General features: G+C 40.7%; 1 protein-coding gene across 9 annotated transcripts in view; it reads left to right on the top strand.

The window, feature by feature from the left end:
• Positions 1–19,479, top strand: part of ABCE1 (ATP binding cassette subfamily E member 1) — a 31,818-nt gene extending 12,339 nt beyond the window's left edge. For 8 of the 9 annotated variants that reach the window (XM_043545758.1, XM_027832316.3, XM_007070139.4 and 5 more), the window contains 17 exons: positions 43–212; positions 566–651; positions 1,627–1,724; positions 2,690–2,807; positions 3,828–3,965; positions 4,137–4,206; positions 5,855–5,951; positions 8,281–8,370; positions 9,096–9,217; positions 11,687–11,908; positions 13,726–13,785; positions 13,871–13,929; positions 14,127–14,237; positions 14,330–14,472; positions 14,568–14,690; positions 18,566–18,677; positions 18,957–19,479. In XM_043545758.1, coding sequence (XP_043401693.1) covers positions 110–212; positions 566–651; positions 1,627–1,724; positions 2,690–2,807; positions 3,828–3,965; positions 4,137–4,206; positions 5,855–5,951; positions 8,281–8,370; positions 9,096–9,217; positions 11,687–11,908; positions 13,726–13,785; positions 13,871–13,929; positions 14,127–14,237; positions 14,330–14,472; positions 14,568–14,690; positions 18,566–18,677; positions 18,957–19,004 — 1,800 coding nt within the window. In that variant the 5' untranslated portion in view covers positions 43–109 and the 3' untranslated portion in view covers positions 19,005–19,479. Of the gene's footprint in view, positions 1–42; positions 213–565; positions 652–1,626; positions 1,725–2,689; positions 2,808–3,827; positions 3,966–4,136; positions 4,207–5,854; positions 5,952–8,280; positions 8,371–9,095; positions 9,218–11,686; positions 11,909–13,725; positions 13,786–13,870; positions 13,930–14,126; positions 14,238–14,329; positions 14,473–14,567; positions 14,691–14,973; positions 15,012–18,565; positions 18,678–18,956 lie in introns of all 9 variants that reach the window. The other variant, XR_006290627.1, reaches the window with a different exon arrangement.
• The last annotated feature ends 430 nt before the right edge of the window (positions 19,480–19,909 follow it).

The following is a 19,909-nucleotide window of genomic DNA, read 5'->3' on the forward strand; positions in this document are numbered from 1 at the left end:
TGATTATGATCCAGTTCTTTTTTGTATGTTTTTGTTTTTTAGACCCTGAAGTGTTCACTTCCATCTTGGAATCTCTAATTGGTGTATATATAAACCTAAATTGCACAATATGGCCGACAAGTTAACGAGAATTGCTATTGTCAGCAATGACAAATGTAAGCCAAAGAAATGCCGTCAGGAGTGCAAAAAGAGCTGTCCTGTGGTTCGAATGGGTGAGATATGCAGTGAAACATAATTAAACAATGCAAGAGACTTTAAACAATGTGCCTAGTTGTTTGCTGTCCACCTTAATAGAATTTACTAGTAGAAACTCTTAGAGAGCTTTCTGGATCATACTATGAATACATTTTGTAATATATATGATTAAAACGGTCTGAAAATTGTGCACAGCAATAATGCTAAGAAATATTAACTACTCAGTTTCAGGGCTTCTTTTGAGCCCTTTTTTGCTGGGGAATTTTAAGGCAACTACAGGATTTCTGTGCGGCATTTACTGATCATGCTGATAACAAATCTGATTCATCAGCATTGTGTCTTGTGTTTAACATACATTCTTTTTCACCAGGAAAACTATGCATAGAAGTCGTACCACAGAGCAAAATAGCATGGATTTCTGAAACACTCTGTATTGGTTGCGGTATTTGCATTAAGGTAAAAGATACTTATATAAACTTTTTAAAAATGCAATTTCAATTTCTTTGAAAGTATGTACTTCTCATAAGAAAAAATGTATCTTCAGAATTCGAGAAAAAATATGTAATATAACTTCAAACAGTTTATCTCCTGTGCACCTTTTTATATTTCAGCTTGACAGAATTTTATTTTTTGTATTTAGTTTTGACAGATACTTAAAAATAATCCATATCTTTTATTTTTATTTGAATTTTCACAGTTGTGGGAAAGTATAGAAGGGTCAGACAATTATTTAATGACAGTAGACATTGAGATTCAAAAAGTTGTTTTACAACCTTTAAAACAGAAATTGCTACCATCATGTCAAAATGTACATAGTAATCTTATATCAAATTAAGTTCTCAAGCAGCATTTTTTCTTACTTTGTCTATCTGTATATTTTGCTTATTATCAATGGAAATATTTTTTCATGGGGGGAGGGGGGGTGCAGTGAAATTGATGTTTAGAGACATTTACCAGTAAAAGTCTAATCCTTCCAATTCTATTTCCATTCTAGAGTCAGTACTTAAATTGCCATATTTAGCTTTGAAAAAGTGAGCATAGGATTCACTTTGAAAATGTTGTCTTTCTCTGTTAAGCGCAGAAAGTGATGTAATTTTACCCATCAGTGTTATCTATAGGACAGCTTAGTCTAACAACAACCAGAACATTGATCGCTTCTCTCTGTAGTTTCTGTGGTCAAAAATCTAAGCAAATCAGTTAGCATTTGGAGGAATTTTTTAAACATATTAACAAATCAATAAATTCAAGAATATGTATAAATATTTAGTACTGACCTGCTTAAAGGTAAGAAGTGTGGCACTCACAGTTGTAAACAACATGCTCGGGGTGAAGAACTAAACGTAGAAGAATTTCACTACAGAGTAATTTGTTCTGCATTAACTTGTTTCACTGTGCGTTAGTAAGTAGTAAATTTGTTTGTTTAAATTATAGAAATGTCCTTTTGGAGCCTTGTCAATTGTTAACTTACCTAGCAACCTGGAGAAAGAAACAACACACAGATATTGTGCCAATGCCTTCAAACTTCATAGGTATCTTTTATTTTTCCTCAAGCCAACTTTATTTTACCCTATCCAATTTTAAATTAATGTTAAATGTATATAATATTCTGGACTCCTAATTTCCAACGTTGTTGGAGATGTGACACAGGATGAATCTATATGGTTTTTTTTAAATGTACATAGTCTTTTGGGTTATCAAATACTAGTTTCAGATAATTTTTTGGCTTAGTTTAACAATTTCCTTGAACTTCTGTTATAATAAACTGAATCAAAAACCTGTAATTTAAAATTCTTGAGATATTGTCATTTTGACACTATTTTAAATCTGAATCTAGCTTTCCTGGTGACAAATGATTATTGGTCTGTCATCTCAAAGGGCAGGAGGAATGACATAAAAACATAAATAAAACAGGTCTGGCACTGATAAAGCAGTCTCTAGAATTGGAGCATTTTATTTGTTTATGCAGTTCTATGGTATTCCTCACTTGTGTGTCAGCTTCTTGCAGACAATTAATTTATCTTCACAGCACCTGAATTTTATAGATCATGAAACTAAGGTAAAATGTTGGATTACTAGCTCAAAGTCACACAAGAAGTCTGTGGCAGACCCTAGATCTGTGTTCCAAGTCCTGTGCCCTTACCTCAAGAACTTTCTCTCCCAAAATATTTTCTTACTCTCTCTGTGTTAACAAGCATTATAAAGAAGTTGGCATATAAATGTGTCACATCAAAGTGATTCTCTTTGAAAGAAAATGGAGAGAGATAAACCTGGCATTAGTAGTGTCTGGTTGTGGTCTTAAATGTTTTAAATGTTTTTCCCTTAATTTTTGGCTCTTTTATCTATATAAGTTCAAGCAATATTGAGGTAGAGACACTGTGAAATGGGTTGAATCACTCGGCAAGTATTTTAAAAAAAAAAAAAAAAGTGCCCTAGTATTTTGCCGTTAATTGTGGTGGGAATTTTGGATTACACTGAATAATAACTTTATATACAGGTTGCCTATTCCACGTCCAGGGGAAGTACTGGGATTGGTTGGAACCAACGGTATTGGAAAATCAACTGCCTTGAAAATCCTAGCTGGAAAGCAGAAGCCAAACCTTGGAAAATATGATGTATGTATAAAAAGAGCTTGGGAAATAGGTGATTATGGTTTGTTGATGATAAATGCTCAGTCTGTCCTTGTAACTTTTTTCCTGCAACTGTCACATTGATATCAGTGCTTCACGTGGCTTGAACTTTGGGGAAGTGTTGCTGAGCTAGACACTGGTGTAGGTGCAGTGAAGTGGTGTTAAAGGTGTCTGCGCTGTTCTTCTAATCTACTTCAACTATGATTTGTTTGCCTTTTCCAGCTCTGGTTCTCCTGGAGAATGCTTAGCATTATTCCCAAAATGAAACCAATCTCTTGACCTCCATCTCCACTCTAGTCTACCACAAGGGCCCGGTCAGACTTCCCAAGATAACCAGGAGTTGCAGTTCCCTTTTAACAAGTTTTTTGCCCACGTTAAATTTGCTCTGTTTCGTCCTCTCTTACTGTCATCTCTTGGGAATGTCTGCTGGGAAGTAGGAAACACATTTTTCTTGAACCTTTTTCTGAAAGTGAAACTTTATCAGGCTAACCTTTTCCATTTAGCCCAGGCAACCATAAGACTACATATATTTCAGTTTTGTGAAAGAATTGAGTAATAGAGTGACCCATATCCTTCGTTCCATATGAAATGGTTTGACTTCTGACGCTGGCTTATTAAAACAAATTCATAGTACACTCCTTTTTAACTTTTGTTTCTTGAAGATATCACGTGTTTCTGCTGCCAAGACCTATTTAGGGTGCTTTTTCTTTCAAGAGTAAGTGACATCGCACACCTGAAAGAGTACAAGGACCTGCACTCCTTATACAGCTTCAGGTGTTTCATGTCATTAACTATTTAAGTGGAAGCCTAGAAAGTAAGTGAAGTAGTGACTGACCTTTTGGGGTCTGCTCTGTTTTTATTGCATGTATCTTTGATGTCTACTCATTTGTGTTTGGAATCTTTAAAATTAAAACATTTCAGTTTACTTTTAGATCTACTGATAGTTTAAATGAATTTGAATATTTAAAATGCTTATATAAGTGCTAGTACCTAATTTCTCTGTAGGATCCACCTGATTGGCAAGAAATCTTGACTTACTTTCGGGGATCTGAGTTGCAAAACTACTTCACCAAGATCCTGGAAGATGACCTCAAGGCTATTATCAAACCTCAGTATGTGGACCAGATCCCTAAGGCTGCAAAGGTAAGAGATGTTACCAGTTGGAGAGAACCCAATATGAGCCTTTAAAGACAAAATACACTATGTAAAAATGTTATGCTTTTCGTGCATTAATGGAGAAAAATTTCTCATGTTTGCAATATCTGAATGCTTAAATATTAGAAAAGGGTTGATTTTTTCTTTTTATAATGGCAGGGGACAGTGGGGTCTATTTTGGACAGAAAGGATGAAACTGACACACAGACTATTGTATGTAAGCAGCTTGGTAAGCAATGTTCCCTCCAATTTTTTTTATTTGTTTGTTTGTTTTTTATTTAACTGACCAGGCTACAGCGCTGCATTTTTGTCCTTGTTTTATACCATGGAAATGTGGACAAGATTTCACGTTTTTTTTTTTTAAAGTGAGGAGTGTATACAGGAGGGGTTGTGTGTGCATATGGGGGCTGCCCTAGGGTGTCTCTTGCCCAGTATCACACATTAGTCCCCTTCCCGCCATTCATGGGGTCCCAAAGGGAAGCAATTAACTCTGCTGCAGCAGCCTTAGGAGCCCAGCCAGGAGTCTGTTCAGGGCTGTGTGACAGGTTGCACCTCCCCGAGGCTGGGGGTTTCAGGACCCCGCCCTGCCCGGTGCTCCCAAGAAGGGGCCTTGATCCTTACTTCCCTCCACCGCCACCTCTTGGCAGCAGCAACCATAGAAACCAACTGCTGGGGGGGTAGGGGTACTTTGGCCTTGTCAGGCTGCAGCTCTGGAGCCTCCGCTGACCTGGGCTGGTGCCCCTGAACCCAGCCGGGTCCCTCACCGGATCTCGTGCGTAAGGTGTATCCCAGCCAACCAGGCCTGAGCATGTTCCTAAGATGGTGAGATGCTTCCACTTCCCCTGCAGTGAGGAGGTGAGATCATATGCACCCTGGAGGGCACACCCTGCTGGGACTCCACAGAGGAGATATGAGAGGCATGGTTTTTGACCTATGCCATACATACAAGGTTTCTGCACTTCTACACAGTTTACAGGGAACCTTGTTGGTAAGTGACTTTGTTAAATAAATAAATTTTGGTAAGACCACAGTTCATAAAGTCACTTTAAAGAGTTTTGAGTAATTCATATTAATTAAAAATTAAAATGATCACTGTCTAACATAATGGAAAACTTTAAATTATGTCTAGTTCAAGGATTGAAATTTACATTGGTCCAAACTTGGCCAGGACTTGGTATATTCATTTCTGGACCAATGCCAAAAAATAACTGCTAGTGGCACTCTTGATGTCTAGTATCTTGCAAATCTGGATTAGAAACTAATAAATCACATCATTGTGGAACTGAGGTTCTTAGCTTTCCATGGTATAAAACATTTATTTTTAAAGCTTGGAAAATTTTGGATTAATTTTGATCAATTTTGACAAGATTTTAGCATCTTGTCTCTTGAGAACCATTGAAGCTAGAAAATGCTACCCCAAAGATGAAGAATCCTCAGCTTTCAAATGAGACTTAATGCTTTGTAGAATTTTAGCGGTTTTTGACATATTAGTTGGTAATTGGAATATTATGATTTTTAAGGTCTACTGTCTTGGTTTTGCCTGTATTAGGAACTTTTTAAAATAGTACTGTTGATTTTTAGGGCCAATAAACTTCTTCAAGCACAAGTCCAAGAACAGCAACCAAAACCAGAAATTTGATCCCTATCCATGAAGGAAAGCAGCAGTACAAATTTGCCACTTAATGTTGCTGACAGTTTTATGTCTTGCTATGGTTTTTGCAAGCATTATTGTGATCCCTGTATACTGGATACATCTATGAGCAGGCTTTAAAATACCTTCTTTAGCATAAACTTTGTCTAATTTGTTTCAAAGTAGGATATTTATCATCTTATTTAATTTACATAGGCTGGACATAACAAATAATCTTTATCACCAGATTTAACTCATCTGAGAGAACGAAACATTGAAGACCTTTCGGGAGGAGAACTTCAGAGATTTGCTTGTGCTGTCGTTTGCATTCAAAGGGCCGATATGTATGTTCCATATACTTCTATTGCACCTTCAATCCCAAAAGGCTGTTTCAGGATTTGTTTTTAAATTTGGTGCTTAATATTAGAGTGCAGTAATTTTTATTTCTAGGGAGTGGATGGCAGCATATAGAGATGATCTTCTTTGGATGAAATGTTAAATGCAGAAATTTTCAACAATATAGTTTACCAGTTCCCCACAACTGGTGTCTGGGATTCTTTCATAGGAATTCTTATTGTTCCTTGCTCTTTCATCCACTCTCACATGTAGCAGAGACCTCTGGGGTTTAGGGTCTATGCAAGCCAAGGTTTAGTATTGCTGCTTGATGATAATCCTAGTTGAAAGGAGTAGGTAGGGAAGATATCCTGTTTGACCATGCACATCCCTTACCCTCCTTGAATCAGAAAAGGACAAGAAGGTGCCCACCCCCTTGGGAATGTTGTCCGTCTTGCAACCAGGAAATTACTGTTCTGTCCAATAGCAGCCAAACAAGCTACTGCTGCCTCTCCTAATCTATCACAACTAAGATCCCCTTCCTTCCCCTTCCGAGTGGTTCCTGACTTCAGCTGGTCTTGAGAGCAGGAAAGCAAGATCAGAAGACTGGTGGTTTTCTGATTTGGAAAAATCTTATTCCACTCTCCTAAAATTTGGTATTTTTGTACTTTGCAGTGCATGTCACAAGGCTGCTTAAATTTAAACTGAATTAGAAGTCATGGGATTGCTAAAATAGTTAGTTAGAAAGTTAACACTATATAGTTTGGTCAAAATTTTTGTCAAAGGAATAGCTAATTTGGACTGTTTAACAACTTTACATGGCAGTTGGCAGAAGAATCAGGGAAGGTGTTGAAGCACGCTAGAAAAATGATTTTTTTTTTATTTTTATTACTATAGACCAGGGGTCGGCAACCTTTTTAGAAGTGGTGTGCCGAGTCTTCATTTATTCACTTTCATTTAAGGTTTCGCATGCCAATAATACATTTTAACGTTTTTTAGAAGGTCTCTCTCTATAAGTCTATATATTATATAACTAAACTATTGTCCTATGTAAACAAGGTTTTCAAAATGTTTAAGAAGCTTCATTTAAAATTAAATTAAAATGCTGATCTTATGCCACTGGCCCGCTCAGCCCGTTGCCGGCCTGGGGTTCGGTTCACCTAGGCCGGCAGCGGACTGAGCGGGGCCTGCGGCCGGGACCCCAGCTGGCAAGGGGCAGGCAGCCAGAACCCCAGACCAGCAGTGGGCTGAGCGGGGCTGGTGGCCAGGACCCCAGACTGGTAGCGGGCTGAGCTGCTCAGCCTGCTGCCGGTCTGGGGTTCCGTCCGCCGGCTCCTGCCAGCCAGGGTCCAGGCTGCCAGTCCCACTCAGCCCGCTGCCAGTTTGGGGTCCCAGCCGTGTCCACATAGAGTAGGCACCTACCTTTTCCCTGGTTCTCGCCATTCTCTTACCCTCTCTGCACTGAGATGAGGGTGGGAGTGTGCTGAGAACAGGGCTGGAGGTGAAGGAGCAGGCTGGGGGTTGGGGTGCATGGTCTGGCCAGGAGCTAAATGAGGGAGGGGGCTCAGGGTTGGGGCAGGAGGTTTGGGTGTGGAGCACTTACCAGGGCAACTCCCATTTGGTGCAAGGGGTGCAGGTGGGAATGTGGGAAGGGGGGGGGGTGCAGGAGCTCCTGTTTGGTGCGAGGGATGGGAGTGGGGATGTGGGGGGTGCAGGAGTCAGGGCATGGGGTGGGGGGTGCTGGGTATGTGTGTGGGGGGGTGCAGGAGTCAGGGCTGGGGGTGTGTGAAGAGGGTGCAGGGGTAAGGGCTGCGGGTGTGGGGGTGCTCTCAGCCCCCTGCTCTGAGCGGCTCACGGCAGGGTGCTGGAGGGGATATGCCTGGATTCCACCCCTCTTCCCCAAGGTCCCCGGAGCAGGCTCCACTTTTCCCTCTCCCCCTCTGTAGCAAGGGCCATCAGCTGATTGGCCGCAGGGAGGGAGAGAAGGAGGGGCAGGAACCCAGCACGCTGGGGGAAGAGGTGGGAGGAAGGAGGAAGCTTGCTTGTCCTGCAAGGAGAGAACGGTGGGCGCGGGGGCAGAGAAGAGCGGGCCGGGCAGGATTTTTAGTGGCACACTGCAGTCTGCCCGGGTCCAGCAGACAGCAGCGTGCCATTAAAAATTGGCTCGCGTGCTGTGTTTGGCATGCGTGCCATAGGTTGCCGACCCCCTGCTATAGACATTTTAAAATATCACTTGGAGGGTAAATTTAGATGGTTTACAGGTTAGATTTTAAAATGTTATAGAAATGAAAATTAATTCATTGATTCATTCATTGATATTTTCCCCTCTCTTTGGGATAGCTTTATGTTTGATGAACCTTCTAGCTACCTAGATGTTAAGCAGCGTCTGAAGGCTGCCATTACTATTCGATCTCTAATAAATCCAGACAGGTAAGTACAAATTTTACATTTTGTTAGATTGTAGTGACACTAGATTGTAGTTCATAGACTGACTGACTGGGTGATTCTTCAATCTCCTTGCTAATGCAGATTGTTTCTTATAGTATATTTTCTAATGTGTTTTGTGTAGTCTACTTTTGAAGACAGTTCAACAGATCACATTGTCAGGATTATTTTTCCATTTAGTCATCCTAAATTTTCCTTTTCTTAACTTCTCTCCAACACTATTTATAATTCTGCACCCCTCTCTCTCTCTCTCTTCCGCCCTCCTCTCCCCCCTCCCCCGGGATTTACATCCTTCAAATATTTGTGGTTTTATTTTCCCCGTGACCAAACTGTCTTTTCCACTACTTTATGTGTGTGTAAAAAAAAAAAAAAAAAAAAAAGTTGTCAGCTCAAATGGAGAGTAAACTTCCCGAGTTGTTGCTCCCAGTATCCATTTATTGAGCATTTAGCAAAACATTTGTACTGAGAAGTTTGAATTTTATCCATATTAGCTTAAAACTAAGAATCCATACCAAAAGCAGCATTATATTGTTAATTTAAACAAAATATTGATAATTTCTTGGTATGTGAGACTAGTGGCAAAATCTCAAGTGTACTTATTTCATTTTTATATCAAACTATTTTTTCCATTGACAGAAACAAAAACAAACGTACACAGATCTCATTCTTTATGTAGAAGTTTAACAAATAATTTTGGTTTTATTTTTCAGATATATCATTGTTGTAGAGCATGATCTTAGTGTGTTAGATTATCTCTCTGACTTTATCTGCTGCCTGTATGGTGTGCCAAGTGCTTATGGTGTCGTCACTATGCCTTTCAGTGTAAGAGAAGGTAACTCTTGACCCCTGGCTCTCTCCAACCCCCATTCCTCTTGCCCTCAAAAATGAGAAAGCATGCACAATGTGATCGGCATGGTCGTTTTAAGCAAATATATCTTTTAAAATGCAGAATTTGAAAGCCTCTTTTTTTTCTAAATGTACTATGCTATGCATGTCAACATTAACTATTTATTTATTCCATCCATAAAAGTGATCAGCAATTAAAGGGGTGGGAGTGATGCCTATGGGGCGGGTAGAGGTTGGAATTGCGAGCTGCAGCAGGGCAGGAAAGAAGACTTGGGGTATGTTTACACTGCAATTAAACAACCATGGCTGGCCTGTGTCAGTTGACTTGGGCTCACAGGGTTCAGGCTATGTATAGGGCACTGACCAAAATGGACCGTGAATTTCATGGTCATAGGGTTTTAAAAAATGTAAATTTCATTATTTCAGCTGTTTACATCTGAAATTTCACAGTGTTATAATTGTAGGGGTCCTGACCCAAAAAGAAGTTGTGGGGGGCAACAAGGTTATTGTAGGGGGGGTTGCGGTACTGCTGCCCGCCCTTCTAGGCTGCTGCTGGCGGCGGCGCTGCCTTCAGAGCTGGGCAGCTGGAGAGCGACAGCTGCAGGCCGGGAACCCAGCTCTGAAGGCGCAGCTGCCACCAGCAGCAGTGCAGAAGGATGGCATGGTCTGGTATTGTCACCTTGCTTCTGTGCTGCTGCTGGTGGGGCACTGCCTTCAGAGCTGGGTGCCCAAACAGTAGCCGCTGCTCTCTGAAGTCAGCGCAATACCATGGCACCTTCCCCACCCCCACTCCCCAAATAACCTTATGACACTCCACCCCCGCAACTCCCTTTTGGGTCAGCACCCCCAATTTGAGAAACACTGGTCTCCCCCATGAAATCTATATAGTATATAGATAAATCTATATAGTATATAGATAGTATAGTAAAAACACACAAGACCAGATTTCACGGGAGGAGACCAGATTTCGTGGCCGTGAATTTGGTAGGCCCTAGCTATGGGGCTTTAAAATTGCAGTGTAGATGTTGGGGCCCAAGCATCTACACCACAGTTTTATAGCCCATAATCCTGAGTCAGCTGATTTGGGCAATGTTTCATTGCAGTGTAGACATACCCTCAAAGGCCCCTTTGAGTGGGAGAAACAAGGAGGTGGTCCTAAGGTGAGCATATCTTCCTTTGAGGTATGCTGAATGTAATAATAAGGTAATTATTAACTGAAAGTTGAATTATGACAAAGGTCATACTCTAACATTGCTTTCTGTGCACATCTTTCATTGACATCAGTGGGGGAGTTCTGGTATGTAGCAAGGGTTGTATATAGTCCTAAACTTGTACTCCAACCCACAAGCCATAATTAAAAATGCAGTTTGGCTTTCTCGCCATAGAATGAGTTTGATACCATGAATTGTTTGTAAGCTAGGGATTTAAACAAAGAAGGTGGGGGGGAACAATAGACAAGACACAGGTCGAGAGATGAGTTCAGTTGAGTTTCCATGCTCTGAAAACATTCAGTCTTGCATCTAGAGTCAAAGAAAAGTGACATGTTTTATGACTATAACAGATGTAACTCCATTGACTACTACAGTCAGAAAGCTATGGAACAGTTGTCAGACTATACTGACTTAGTCATTGTTGCCCTGGGCTGAATTCGAGGCAATGAAGAATTGGAAACAACTAAAGGAAGATCTTTAGAGATTCAGGGCACTAAAGATGAAAGTAACTTTGTCCACTGAATTATTACTCAGAATAGGGGAAGAAGGGCCATCTTGGGGAGTACTGTCTGGAGGATCAAGGAACAAACTTGCTTAGGAGCATAGCATCGTTCCTGCAGTGCTTAGGAAGAGCAGTACAATAGGGGAAGGCACAAACTCTGTGGAGCACCATTCTTGTCATTTCACCACTACTACTGGGGGGAAAGAGGGAAGGGAAGGGAAGGCAGTGAAACTGACAAGAATTATGTCAGTTTCAGTCAGCAGCTGCTGTGGGTATGGAAAGCATATTTTGTTTTGGAAATGCCATGTGATGGGGTTTCCAGACCCTCTTTTTTTTTTTATTTCTGGTTCATGTGAAACTTCAAAAAACAGAAAGATGGTTTTCTTCTGAGGCAGAACACAACCAGTTTTCGAAATGTTGAAATTCCTTGAAATTCTGAGTTTTGTCTAGTTCTTGAGTCTTACTGCTGTGCAAATAAAATGCATTGTTTATACATTTGATATTTTATAGTTATTTTAATAGAGGTTGCAGACAGATTCATTTAACCTTGCTGTATAATTTCCAATCTCTTGCTAATAAGAGTCCTTGTTGAATAAGTCTAACATGTCACATAGGACACAGGACTTTGGTCATTTATCAGTCCTGGTCCATCTGATACTTACAATCAAACACTAAGTATCCATGCAGTTTTAGGGGTTTTTTACACATGATTTTACTAATGTAGCTTACTTTTCTCTTGTAGGCATAAACATTTTCTTGGATGGTTACGTTCCAACAGAAAATTTAAGATTTCGAGATGCATCTCTGGTTTTTAAAGTGGCTGAGACAGCTAATGAAGAAGAAGTTAAGAAGATGTGTATGTATAAATATCCAGGAATGAAAAAAAAGATGGGAGAATTCGAACTAGCCATAGTAGCTGGAGAATTCACTGACTCTGAAATCATGGTAATGCTAGGGGAAAATGGTGAGTGTTCTCCTATGTAGAAATTAGTGTGTCTAATGTGGTGTGCTAAACACTATTAAAAACAAGTGTGTGGTATTGAGGTCTGGATCACGGAAAATAAAACAGTATCTTATTAAAAACTGTGCCTTTGAACAGCTCTGACATTGTGCACGCAACATAAGAGCAGATCTTCCTTACTAAATATGATGTTTCTAGTTGTAAACATATCCTATTTAAACACATTAATGGGAGTACTTCTGTCTGTCTGTAATAGTACCTCACTCTTATCTAGCACTTTGCATAAGTAGGTCTCAAAGTGCTTTACAAAGGAGGTAAGCCTCATTATACCTATTTTTACAGATAAGGAAACTGAGACACCGAGCAGTGAATTGACTAGCCCAAGGTTGCCGAGCAGAGAATACAATGCAGGTCTCCTGAGTCCTAGTCCAGTGCTATCCACTGTCAGTGGTTTTCAAACTGTGGGTCGCAGAATGGAAGGCACTGGGTCATGGCAGCTCTGGTCAGCACCACTGACCGGGCCGTTAAAAGTCCTGTCAGCAGTGCTGCCGGGCTAAGGCAGGCTAGTTCCTACCTATTCAGACACCGCCCCCCACCCCAGAAGTGGCCAGCAGCAGGTCTGGCTCCTAAGCGGGGGATCACAGGGCTTCGCTTGCTGTCCCGGCCCCGAGCACCGGCTCCGCACTCCCATGGGCTGATTCCCAGCCAATTGGAGCTGGGGGGGAAAGGAGGGTGCCTGCAGGCAAAAGCCACGTGGAACTGCTTGCACGCTTCTGTCTAGGAGCTGGGCTGGCATGCTTCCAGGGCGCAGCACGGTCCACGGTGCCAGGACAGGTGGGAAGCCTGCCTCTGCATCCCAGCTGCGCCACTGACAGGGAGCTGCAGGAGGTAAACCTGCACCCCAATCCCCAGCCCTGAGCCCTGCCTCAAACCCGGAGCCACCTCCTGCATCCTAAACCCCTCATCCCTTACCCCACCCCAGAGCCTGCACCCCCTCCCCTGAGCCCCCCCCCCAAACCTGGTGCCCTCTTCTGCACTCCAGAGCCTGCACCTCCAGCCTAGAGCCCCCTCCCACACCCTGAACCCCTCATTCCCGGCCCCACCCCACAGTCCTCACCCCCACACCCCAGACCTCTGCCCCAGCCCTGATCCCCAGCCCAAAGGCCCCTCCCACATCCTGAACCCCTCATTCCTGGTCCCACACTGCAGTCCGCACTCCTGCACCCCAAACCTCTGCCCTAGCCCAAAGGCCCCTCCCACACCCCACTCATCCCGAGTTCCATTGGGTCACGAGTATTTACAATTTTCTTCAACTAGGTCACCAGAAAAAAAGTTTGAAAACCACTACATTAGGTCACTCCCTGTAATACAGGCAGTAAGTGTATACACTGCTTCTCAACTCCAACACAAGCAAATACACTGTCTCTAATACAGACCTGTTAGCCAGTCATACAAGGAAAGTTGAACTTTTAAAAATTCAGTTTTTTATTGAGTTATTACCACCACATAACCGTGTACAGGAAAAATAGCAGTTTTTGGGCTAAGCGTTATCACTCTGAGTTCCTTCTAAAATGTTTATTACTAGATTATTTCCATGTGGTGGACCATATGTAATACAGTGATTGTCCTATGGACCAACTCCCCTGTTTATGATCCTGTGCTATCCCTATATCCGTAGGAACTACATCAGTGACTTATATGGGAAAGTAACATTAAGAAAAAATTGAAGGTATTAAAGAAAGCTCCAGAGATTAGTTAAGTTACTGCAATGACAGTCTAAAGTAACTTCCTATATATAACATGAAACTTTTGTTTGTTAGGAACTGGCAAAACTACATTTATCAGAATGCTTGCAGGAAGACTTGCACCTGATGAAGGAGGTATTGTTTAATGTATCAATTTGAAGCATATTTTGACAATTTTATTTTGGTGGCCATTGTTTTGACTACATAATTATATTTATAGGTGAGGTACCAGTTCTAAATGTCAGTTACAAGCCACAGAAGATCAGTCCTAAGTCCACAGTAAGTTTAGTTTCTTTGTGTCACTACACTTTTATGTTGTATACATCCAACGTATTTCCAACATAAAACATGTTATAGAGATGCAGAGAGAATCTTGTCTGCTTTGAGTTTAAACACTATTTAAATATTTTAATCTTTCTTTTTACCTTTCCATGGTGCAGTGAAGCAAACTAAGTAGTCACTTTGTCTTTGAATAGGGAAGTGTCCGTCAGCTGCTCCATGAGAAGATCCGAGATGCCTATACACATCCACAGTTTGTGACTGATGTAATGAAGCCTCTTCAGATAGAAAACATCATTGATCAAGAGGTATTAACCCACTGAGATGTTTTAACATCTTATTTTTTACGATTCTCTAATGCACCCAACTAAATATTGTTAAATGTTGTTGTTCCTAACAGGTGCAGACATTGTCTGGTGGTGAGTTGCAGCGTGTTGCACTAGCTCTCTGTCTTGGTAAGCCTGCTGATGTCTACCTAATTGATGAACCTTCAGCATATTTGGACTCTGAACAGCGTCTAATGGCTGCTAGAGTTGTCAAACGGTAATGTGTGCATATAGAAGGACAGGGAAAGCTTTCATTAACTTTTATTTTTAAAGGTTTATTTCTAAATATCTCACAAATGTGTTCTATTTCAGTTTCATTCTCCATGCTAAAAAAACAGCCTTTGTGGTAGAGCATGACTTTATCATGGCGACCTATCTAGCAGATCGTGTCATTGTCTTTGATGGTATTCCATCCAAGAACACGCTTGCAAACAGGTAACAGGCTCATGTTAACTTGGTTATCTCAGGGAAGATCAAAGGACAATGTATAAACTAAATTAATGGTAAAAATATTAACAATTTGTATAGTACCCCCCCAAGCAACTAGGTTCACTGCACAGCAATCAAAATAAATTGCTATCTAGAAAACTGCAGTATGCAAAAATCTGAACACATAAATAGCATCAGTGTGGTGTTTGGTTTTTTTTAAACTGTAAGAAGGTTCTATAGAGAGGCTAACATACCTCCTGGAAGAATTATTTTCAGATTTTTTTTACAGGTAGGAAGGAATGAGCTGAGGGATCTTTTTCTAGGCAGGTGAGCAATAAGGTGTGTGAAATACAAGCCAAATTATATACTGTATACCTAGGCAAGCTTCTAAAGTGTAATATTGTAATTGGAAAGCTCTTAAAATGTGGCATGCTGATAAAGTTGTTACTTAGTTCCTGTAAATAACTTCTGGTGCATTTTGATATCAACAATATGCTTTGAATTAGGACTGTCGATTAATGGCAGTTAACTCGCACGATTAACTCAAATTAATCGCAGTTTTAAATGCACTTTTAAACAATAGAATACCAACTGAAATTTATTAAATATTTTGATTTTCTACAGTTTCAAAAATATTGATTAATTAAAAACACAGAATATAAAGTGTACAGTGCTCACTTTATATTTGCAATTACAAATACTTGCACTGTAAAAATAGGATATATTTTTTTCAGTTCACCTCATACAAGTACTGTAGTGCAATCTCTTTATTCATAGAATATCAGGGTTGGAAGGGACCTCAGGAGGTTATCTAGTCCAACCCCCTGCTCAAAGCAGGACCAATCCCCAATTAAATCATCCCAGCCAGGGCTTTGTGAAAGTGCAAGTTACAAATATAGATTTGTTTGCTTTATTACATACCTGCACTCAAAACCAAAACAAAGTGAAACTTCAGTGCCTTTGAGTCCACTGAGTCTTTCTTCCTGTTCAGCCAATCACTACGACAAATAAGTTTGCTTACATTTGCAGAAGATAGTGATAACTGCTTCTTATTTACAATGTCACCTGAAAGTGAGAACAGGCGTTCACATGGCACTTTTGTAGCTGGCATCGTAAAGTATTTACGTGCCAGATATGCTAAACATTCATATGCCCCTTCATGCTTTGGCCACTATTTCCGAGGACATGCTTCCTTGACACTTGTGGGGTTTTTTTTTGTGTTTTTAAAAAGCTGATTAAATTTGTGACTGAACTCCTTGGGGGAGAATTGTACGTCTCCTGCTCTGTTTTACCTGCATTCTGCCATATATTTCATGTTATAGCAGTCTCGGATGATGACGACCCAGCACACGATGTTAGTTTTTACAAACACTTTCACTGCAGCTTTGACAAAATGCAAAGAAGGTACCAATGTGAGATTTCTAAAGATAGCTACAGCACTCAACCCAAGCTTTAAGAATCTGAAGTGCCTTCCAAAATCTGAGAGAGATGGATTATGGAGCATGCTTTCAGAAGTCTTAAAAGAGCAACACTCTAATGCAGAAACTACAGAACCCGAATCACCAAAAAAGAAAATCAATCTTCTGCCAGTGGCATCGGACTCAAATGATGAAAATGAACATGCGTCAGTCTGCTCTGCTTTGCATAGTTATTGAGCAGAACCTGTCATCAGCATGGACGCATGTCCTCTGGAATGGTGGCTGAAGCAAGAAGGGACATGTGAATCTTTAGTGCATCTGGCACAAAAATATCTTGTGACGTCGGCTGTAACCGTACCATGTGAACCCCAGTTCTCGCTTTCAGGTGACTCTAAACAAGAAGCGGGCAGCATTATCTCCTGCAAATGTAAACAAACTTGTTTGTTTGAGCGATTGGTTGAACAAGAAGTAAGACTGAGTGTACGCCTACATTTTTTACATTGTTTTATTTTTGAATGCAGTTTTTTTTGTACATAATTCTACATGGTAAGATCAACTTTCATGATAAAAAGATTGCACTATAGCAGTGGTCAACCAACCCGTAGATCATGATCGACTGGTCGATCCTGGAGACTCTCCCAGTCCATCGCCATCTCCAGCCACTGAAAGTCTGGCGATGTAGCAAAGCTGCCACTAAGGCAGGCACCCTGCCTGCCTCGGCCCCATGTCGCTCCAAGAAGCAGCCAGTGTGCCCTTGCGGCCCCGGGGGAGGGGGCTCTGTAGGCACCACCCCCGCAGCTCCCATTGGCTGCAGTTCCCTATTCCCAGCCAATGGGAGTTGCAGGGGTGGTGCCTGCAAAGAGGGGCAGTGTGTGGAGCCACATGCCGCTGCTACCGCCACGGCATGCTGGCCGCTTCCTCGGGGAGCGGCGTGGAGCTGGGGTAGGCAGGAAGCCTGTCTTAGCCCCACTGTGCTGCTGACCGGGAGCTACCTGAGGTAAGTGCTGCCTGGTGAGAGCCTGAGCCCCCCTTCTGGAGCTAGCACCCCAAACCTCCTTCTGCACCCCAACACTCTACCCCAACCCAGAGCCCCCTCCTATACCCAAACTCCCTCCCAGAGCTTGCACCCCTCACCCCGTCCTTCACCCTCTGTCCCAGGCTCAGCCTGGAGCCCCATCTCACACTCCAAACCCCTCGGACCCAGGCCTAGAGCCAGCATCCCCTCCCGAATCCCAACCCCCTGCCCCAGCCTTGTGAAAGTGAGTGGGGAACGGCCTCAGGGGCAGAGTAGATCCTGGGTTGCACTTGAATTCAAAAAGTGATCTTGTGCATAAAAAGGTTGGAGACCACTACAGTACTGGTATGAGGTGAATTGAAAAATGCTATTTCTTTTGTTTTTTTACAGTGCAAATATTTGTAATAAAAAATATAAAGTGGGCACTGTACACTTTGTATTCTGTGGTTTTTAATCTCAATCAATATATTTGAAAATGTAGGAAACATCCAAAAATAGTTAAACAGAATACCATTTAAACAGTATGATTAATCGCGATTAATTTTTTTAATCGCTTGACAGCTCTACTTTGAAGACAGTGAATTTATTCAGAGAAGGTATTTGGAGCAGCCATACTGAAAATCTACCTTTTTAAACCAGCCTAATTACATATAGTATTTAAAATGTATAATATTGAGCCAAAACGATCAGTGGTGCCACTAGACTATGAAGATCCTAATGGAGCACTCAAGGATGATAGTATGCCTGGACATTCAGCACATAATTAAAAGTGACTGGACTTTGTTTTCAATTTTTTCTGGTTATATTTAAACATAGCTTTTGCTCTGTGGGCAGTAAATATACTCTCACACTTTACCCTGGTGGGGTGTCTCTCTTGAAATTGTTTTTAGTTAACTTGATATAAAAGATGAGTGAGTGGTATGTTCCTGTGTTCAAGGGTTTATAACAGAGCTGGAGTCCCACTGAAAATTCCATCTATCGTTAGGACTGTCTTACTTACAAAACAAGATAATTTGTCCATCTCTGTGCCCCACAGTTAATGTAAAAATATCAATCTTGACTGCGTTAGCAAGAATAATAGGAGGTGTGGTCTGTTGACAATAATTGAAGTCTTTATCCTTGTATTAATTTCCTTAAGACTAAGATGACAAAAACTACAGTTTTCAAATTTAAGAACCTTAATAGTGGGTTTGTAAAACCAGAGTTAGAATTCCAAGTGGCCTGACTTTCAGCGATGCTGAACACTGTAGTTCTTACTAAATTTCTAATAAGAATTGCAGGTGCTTGGAGCCTCTGTAAACCAGGCAGTTTATTTAGCTGCCTAACCTCTAAAAAGATTGGTTGAAGATTTAACTTGAACCCTGAGTAGACATAATCATGAGAGGTGTATTAAGTCATATTTGTGCACCACTTAATTCCATTCTCTCTTTTTTTTTTTTTTTGAATAGTCCTCAGACTCTTTTGGCTGGTATGAATAAGTTTTTGTCTCAGCTTGAAATTACTTTCAGAAGAGACCCCAACAATTTCAGACCAAGAATAAACAAACTCAATTCAATCAAGGTAAGAAACTGCCTTAAAGCAGGTTAAACACAGTTCTATCTAATGAAAGTAAGAGCCTGAAATATAAGTAATGAAGTGAAAAATACCTTCTTTGTACTTTGCTGCATAGTGGGCAAAATAGAATTGAGAGGCAAAGCCAAGGTTGCTGGTCTTAATTATTTTTACCCCCTAATTGTAGTACTTGAATTTATACTTTATTTCAGCACATCAAATTTTGTTTGTTGGTGAGTTTTGTAAATGGGGAAAGTGTGCTGACTTTTTTTTTGTTTGTTTTTAAAGGATGTGGAACAAAAGAAGAGTGGAAACTACTTTTTCTTGGATGACTAAGAATCTTCATAATCACTTTATAAAAATGCAAATTGAAATCTGAACACTTTGTTATATAAAAACACTTAATCAGGTTTTAGAACACCCCTCATTCTGGAGCTTAAAATGTTATTGCCATGTGTAACAGAAGCCAGTAGAAGTCTAAATTTTAGTCTGAGCAACAGAAACTGCCACTCTTTCTGTATTTTGGTGATAGTCATATTTTCCATGCAACTTTCCAAACCAGATACCTCTCTAATTGTTATATGAATAAACCTCCAGACGTTTCAAAATTTAGGGTAGGTTTTCAATCTAAATGTAACTTATTCAAGTAACAAATGCTGCCCAGTGTTTTTCAATTTTAAAAATCTTTGAAAGCTGTTTTCTGTACAAGATGAAGGTTTCAAAGAATGTCAAGATATAGACACTGCTCTGATTTTAAAAAGCAAGTTTGACACACTGGCTGAGGGTTTCATAAATAAATATCCATCTAAAATATGGTTCTTGTCTTTGATCATCCAGGGGTACAATACTTAATTGTCTTTGGATCATTATTTTCTAAGTAATATACATATCCTTTCCTGTTTTATAGAAAAAATTATTTGTAAAACAACTATGCAGTGAGTTTTCAAATACTTTCAGTACTGGTATATATTTCAAGAGATCATCTTATCTGAAATGTTTATTGATCAGTCTTAATGGAGTCAAACAAGTCTTACTCCCCTCTAAACAATCTGTAACTGACATACAACATCTTAAATACAGATAGGATACTGCATTTAGCTGATGAGTCACTGCTTTGATTTCTGGTTCCAGCTGCTTGTGGTACAAGCAGGTTTTAAAGTATAGGAGGTAGGATTATGTTACTCAATAAGACTCCATCTACTTCATGAAAGGAATGAGACCTGGTCCTCAGTGCCATCTTA

The sequence above is a fragment of the Chelonia mydas genome, chromosome 4, assembly GCF_015237465.2.
Source record: "Chelonia mydas isolate rCheMyd1 chromosome 4, rCheMyd1.pri.v2, whole genome shotgun sequence".
NCBI classification, from domain to species: Eukaryota; Metazoa; Chordata; order Testudines; family Cheloniidae; genus Chelonia; species Chelonia mydas.